The sequence below is a fragment of the Girardinichthys multiradiatus genome, chromosome 13, assembly GCF_021462225.1.
Source record: "Girardinichthys multiradiatus isolate DD_20200921_A chromosome 13, DD_fGirMul_XY1, whole genome shotgun sequence".
In the NCBI taxonomy this organism is placed as follows: Eukaryota; Metazoa; Chordata; class Actinopteri; order Cyprinodontiformes; family Goodeidae; genus Girardinichthys; species Girardinichthys multiradiatus.
In genome coordinates this window covers 24,120,668-24,126,162 of record NC_061806.1, presented here as the reverse complement: position 1 = coordinate 24,126,162, position 5,495 = coordinate 24,120,668, and the positions used below count along the sequence as shown (strand labels likewise).

Below are 5,495 nucleotides of genomic sequence, written 5' to 3'. Positions count from 1 at the left end.
TTCTCTGATATGCAAGTAAAAAGATGAGTAGAGAAAAAAACAATGAACAGAGATAATATTGCTGAGTTGGTATAAAACGAACACTGCATTGAGTAAATTGGGTTGTTGTGTTTTCAGAGGTAAATCAGTTTAAGATTAGTGAATTAGTGAAACATAAACTTTAGTGTTTCTTTTATTCAGTATTTCCAGTTTTCATACAGACTTGCAATGGTTCCTTTGATATCTGTAGTGGTACAATCCTTCTCCATGTGTGAAATATGCATAGGTGCGCCACCTTGGCTGGATCAAGGGTCTTTAGGTGAATCTGGGTGGTACTCTGAAAGGAGTTGGAAAAAAATGTTTTCTTAGCTTGAATCTAGTTTATCTTGAGTTTAATTGCACTTTTCTGCTAAATTGTACTGCATATATTTTTTTCTAGGCTGTTTAAGAGATATTTTAGGTAATATGAGCACCATACTGTTTCATTAATGCTATAATTTTCAATTAATCACGAATATACAGTAGTTCTTTACAGAATCCAAGTTGTTATTATTTAATATTTTTCACAAAAGAGGCCACAATCTTGGATACCACTCCTTGATTTTAATTTTGTTTACATTCAACTGTGTATCCTTGGAGAACGTTTGAGGCTTCCATGTTCTACTCTGTGTGAATAAGCTGTTGTTTCTACTTGAACTGAAAGCTGGTTTATTTTTAAATTCACCCGATTAAACTCAACAATTTGAACTTTTTTGCATATAACAAAAAATGTGGTGAGTAAAAGTGTACAGGGTTGCTTTTTACAGATTTAATATGAATACTTTCAATCAGATTCACTATGTTCTCTTGGCAAAGTCTTTCAAGTAATAGTAAGTTGTTTTAGGTGCATCTTCTGTTTTTTTTTTTTTTTATGTTATAGGAAGAATCATGCAGAGGAAGACAATCTGCAGAAATCAGGCAGTAAACTGACACTTCCTGCCCTGTCTGACAGTAAAAGTCTGCCATTCAACAGGGCACAGCCTCAGAGGGACCAAGCTCTGAGGATGGATGACCTTTTCTTCTCCATGTGGGGCAGTAATATTTCACAGGTAAAACGCATCTGCTGAGCAGGGTGTTTTATTGGGTAGTAAAAATTTAAACACCTTTATTTGACTAAATTATTGTGAAATTGTAACATTTCTTGCATCTGATCATAATTCTTGTCAGAGATTTACTGATTTCAAGTGATTTTCTTTTTTATTGCTGCAGGTTCCTTTGGCCATTCACAACACCATGGGGCATCTCAAATCTCGCCACATAGAGGTCAGCCATTGGCAGGCATATATATTTGAGGCCATTCAACAGGTAGAAAGAGAAATCGCCTGTTTGGAGCAGGTACATGCATCAGCAATTAAACAATCTGAACACAAAGTGGAGCCTCTTGTAAATTTGTCGATTGTACCTGCAGATGAAAGAGATGGCAGAGCGCTGTCTCCAGGAGAGGCGGCTGTACAGTCAGCTTATGAGGGACTGTGTGGCTCTCAGCAGCGGCTTGTGCTCAGCGGGTCTGAGACAAGACCAGGTTTTCATCAAGCTGAAGAAAGAGGAGCAGCTGTCCAACGAGAGCGGAGAGGTGCTGCAGAAGAAGATCTTTATCCTACTCGACAAACTAAGGTGAGACATACAGAGACAAGTCTGAATTAAACGGACTGACACCAGTCAAGAAGAAGATAAGCAACAACTTCTGTTCTCCTGCTGCAGCTCTTTGAAGACAATCCACTCTCAATTGCTGATGGATTTTCAAGACAAGGTTGAAGCCATCAAACTCACCAGCAGATGCATCACCTTTGAGGAGGAAACCCCATGCTCTCGCTTGCTTCCTGCCCCATGCAAATCACTCCATGTGAGCTACGAGGAGTGGTTGTCTCATTGCCAATCCTTGAAGTTGACAGCTGATAACCTTGTGAAGGACTCGTCATCCTGGAGGGGAAACCTGCAGTTCCTCCTGGCTAATGTAAGACAAAGTCAAATCTGCAGTCATAGACATGAGTTTACATACATGTCATATGGCCAGGAATGTCTTATTCTTTTGGGCTTTTTTAGGTTACAATGATGTTAAAACATACATATTTGATGGTTTTTAACAAAGACAGGGTCAAAGTCATGCTTGGAGGTTTAAATATGTACACACACCCTCCCAAATCTTTAGATAAATGTTCCTTAGCAAGTTGCTGAGAAACAGCCTGGCTTTTAAAACACCTACAAGCTTCTGTAATTCTTGCTAGAAATTTGTAGTTGTGCCCAGGATTTCCAAAAAAGCTTATTCTCAGCCTGCTTTATCCATTTCAAAAAGGGTTCTGGTGTTTGTTTGGGGTTATCATCTTGTTGTGTCAAAGTTTCCAGCTTCCAGTTGTTGAGAAGAGTTGAAGGTGAAGAATTTGAAGGCTATCCTTTACTGTTATTTCATGCACTACCAAAGGCAGCAAAGCAGCCCCACAGCACGATTCTGCCATCACCGTCCTTGACATTTATCACAAGGCATTTGCTTTGTCCATGTGAGAAGCTTTCAGGCAATTTTGAGTCAAATTTGAAGGTCAGCACCCTCTCAGTCCATGTTAATGTTAAGCTTACTTCAGTGACACTGGTCACTTTGAGTTTATGGCTGGCTTGACTCTGGGGGGCTCTTGGACTGTTCCTGATCATTCCAACCAATTTTCATTCCTCTAAGGCTGAAAATTTGGGTTAGATGTTTGAAATTAGGTGTAATAGGAAAGCGATCATAGCAACTTGTTATGGAATGGGAAAGTAGGGTAGCATTAAGCTTCTGTAAAAGCCCCAACCTCGACCCCTTAGAAAATGTGTTGATTATGTTTAGAAGTCTGAGTCCATGTTGGGCAACCAATTTAAATGAACTTTAGTAATTCTGCTAAGAGTATATAAAACAGAAATTTTAATTTCTGCACATGTCACATTTGGTGCATAAGGAACGGTTCAAATAGACCATTAAAAGTCAAACGCTAACATGACATTTGTGGAAATGATGAAGAGATGTGAGTGCTGCATTTTCTTATCCTGGATATTCCTCATTAAAATAGCCTAAATGATTACTTCAGTAAGTTCATTGTGATGTAGCAGTGCTTTAATCTGTTTGATAATTGCAGCAAAAAAATTCCCACGAGCGCCAACGCTGCAGCACCGGGGAATCTCTCAGGAGGAAGATCCACGACCTGACCAAGATCAATGATAAGCTGAATATGGAAAGACAGAGTGTCAGTATACTGAAACCTTTCACACAATCTCACACCATCTCAGACTTATTCATTAATTCATTCTTTGACTTTCCTACAACCTTCAGATCAACCATGAGATTTCTGATCTGACCAAAAGTGCACAGAGACTGGCCAATTATATTCACAACTGTGAATGCAGGCTGCATCAGACCACCCACCTTCTGGACTTCCTCAACCAGAGACCCAGATTTGAGCTCTGCCTTGATCATGTAGGTGCTACAGCCTGAGTGTCGTTTTGTTTTGCTTCTTTTAAATTGAAACAAACCTCTCTTCCTTCTTTTAGCCCCACAACTATCTCACTCTGGAGAGACATGACCTGGCAGCAATGGTTGCTGGTCTTCAGTTGGTGCTACAGCGTTCCCAGTAAGTTCCCCTCCTCAGTTAGCTGTCTGTGACCCATCATTCTGCTGACCGACCCCCCTGTTGCCATCCTTCACAGGCAGAACCTGGGCATGGCACGCAGGCATCTGGCCTTTGTGGAGGACAAACTGGCCAGAAATGCTCAAATCCTTGACGTGGTGCAGAGGTGCCAGAACTTCCACCAGAGCTTCCGGCTGGCCGTCGATACAGCTATGGTTCTGAGTAACAAACCCAGGCTTTGTGGAACCCTTGACAGCTCCAACCCTCACACTGACCTGCAGTAGATGCATCTGCTGCCACCTATAGTGCTCTTTACGCCACGCTGCCAATAAAACACCTATCAGCATTTTGCAGACTTGTTTTCATTGAGTGTCCATCTCTGTTTGATTTTAGAAAGAACTGAATATTTCTGATCAAACTGAGATGAGTTTAAATGATGTGAATATGAAGAGTGTTAAAGAGTGCAGCTGTAGACATAACCTTTTTAAAATCAAGGGTTCATCGGGCCTCTCACATATTCTGCTTTCTTATGTATTTCTGCCTTAGTCATGTGTAAAAAAAAAAGTGAGTTATACTTTGCTACATAAACTGGCTTTACTTTGGTTCTGGTACTTGAAAAACAGAAGATAAATATGGATTCAGTAAACAAATGAAAGTAACTTCTACACAGTTACACCTTGAAAAACAGAAAAGTTAGCAGAACACAAAAATTCTAAGGGATCAAACTTCAGGCCATTTTTAAGTTTATGTCTTAAACTTAACCACTTAAGTTTTACTTTTGAGTTTGCCAAACTTTGATTTCTATGTTTTTGTAACTCATGCAGTTACTAAAAGAATTAAAACTTTAGTCTGTAAGAACATTGAATCCTGATTTTTTTCCAGTTTATATAAAAGTAGCAGTGACAAATCTAAAATGTCTCACTTAAAATTATGTTTTTTAATATTTTTCAATTCAATTCAAAACTACTTTATTAATCCCAAAGGGAAATTAAATGTTGTTATAGCTCATATTTTGTCACATTTTGTCCATTATTGTCCCTTAGTGGGGAATTTCGTCCTCTGCATTTTAACCCATCCTTTTTTTTTCCAGGGAGCATGGGCTGCACACACCAGTGGTGCCCAGGAACCATTATGTGCTTAAGGGTCTTGCTCAGCGACCCGGAGCTCTCTAACTACTAGGCCACCATCTAACAGTTAAAGGTCCTGAATACTGATGACTTAACTAAATAAACAGGAAGCTTTATTGTCATTGTACAGAAAGTACAATGAAATTTCACACCATTTCTTTAGCAGTATTTTTATTGTTAAAATTGAACATTACAGCAACACTTAGCCTCTAACTAAAAATTGTTTTGCCTGCGTTTCACAACAAAAGTACGAAAGTTAGAACTTTCACCCATTGCAAGGACCTCCATTAAAAGATATAAGTACGGATAACTCACTAAATAATGTTAAAGATCAGAACTACTGGACTGACTTAAGATAGTTTCCCTATCATGTCACACTTAGTTTTTCAGGTTTTCACAACTGAAAATAGGATTTCATCCCAAAAAATGTAAGTTGTTTTTTTACAGTGTAGTATTTGAAGTAATTTGTGATTGGAGCAAATTTTTAAACAATGAGCCAACACAAATTATTGAAATAAATAAGTTAGAATGTAGCTGTCAGGATGTGACATTTTTGACTTTGTTTGTGGTTTTGTGTTTTGTTTTGCTAGATGTTTTTTGTTTGAGGGTTTGTATTCATGTTTATTGCTTTCTGTGTTCTGACAATTCTGGTTTCCTTTTGCCTCCCAGTGTGTTCTCCTCTCGTCATTAGTTTTCCTCTTTTAGTTGTTAATTACTCAGTTTTTGTCCCCTTTACATTCATTGTCCCTCTTAGCTCTGT

At 38.7% G+C, this 5,495-nt stretch overlaps 1 protein-coding gene across 2 annotated transcripts; it reads left to right on the top strand.

Annotated features, from left to right (window-relative positions):
* The first annotated feature begins 593 nt into the window (after positions 1-593).
* LOC124879146 lies at positions 594-3,954 on the top strand. Of its 2 annotated transcripts, none has more exons than XM_047383501.1 (9): positions 594-752; positions 899-1,067; positions 1,228-1,323; positions 1,427-1,632; positions 1,720-1,972; positions 3,120-3,227; positions 3,314-3,457; positions 3,532-3,611; positions 3,688-3,954. In XM_047383501.1, exons 1-9 carry the CDS (start codon positions 748-750, stop codon positions 3,890-3,892), a joined length of 1,266 nt encoding a protein of 421 aa, XP_047239457.1. In that variant the 5' UTR covers positions 594-747; the 3' UTR covers positions 3,893-3,954. The 2 variants fall into 2 exon arrangements, with proteins under 2 accessions (XP_047239457.1, XP_047239456.1); XM_047383500.1 differs by having other exon boundaries at positions 1,228-1,353.
* Positions 3,955-5,495: the final 1,541 nt, after the last annotated feature.

What these genes read in the sequence shown, in the direction of transcription:
- LOC124879146 (XM_047383500.1), top strand. An exon ending in GGGGCAGTAATATTTCACAG is followed by an intron (nt 1,068 to 1,227) that starts GTAAAACGCATC and finishes TTATTGCTGCAG; the next exon opens with GTTCCTTTGGCCATTCACAA. An exon ending in TGCAGTTCCTCCTGGCTAAT is followed by an intron (nt 1,973 to 3,119) that starts GTAAGACAAAGT and finishes TGATAATTGCAG; the next exon opens with CAAAAAAATTCCCACGAGCG.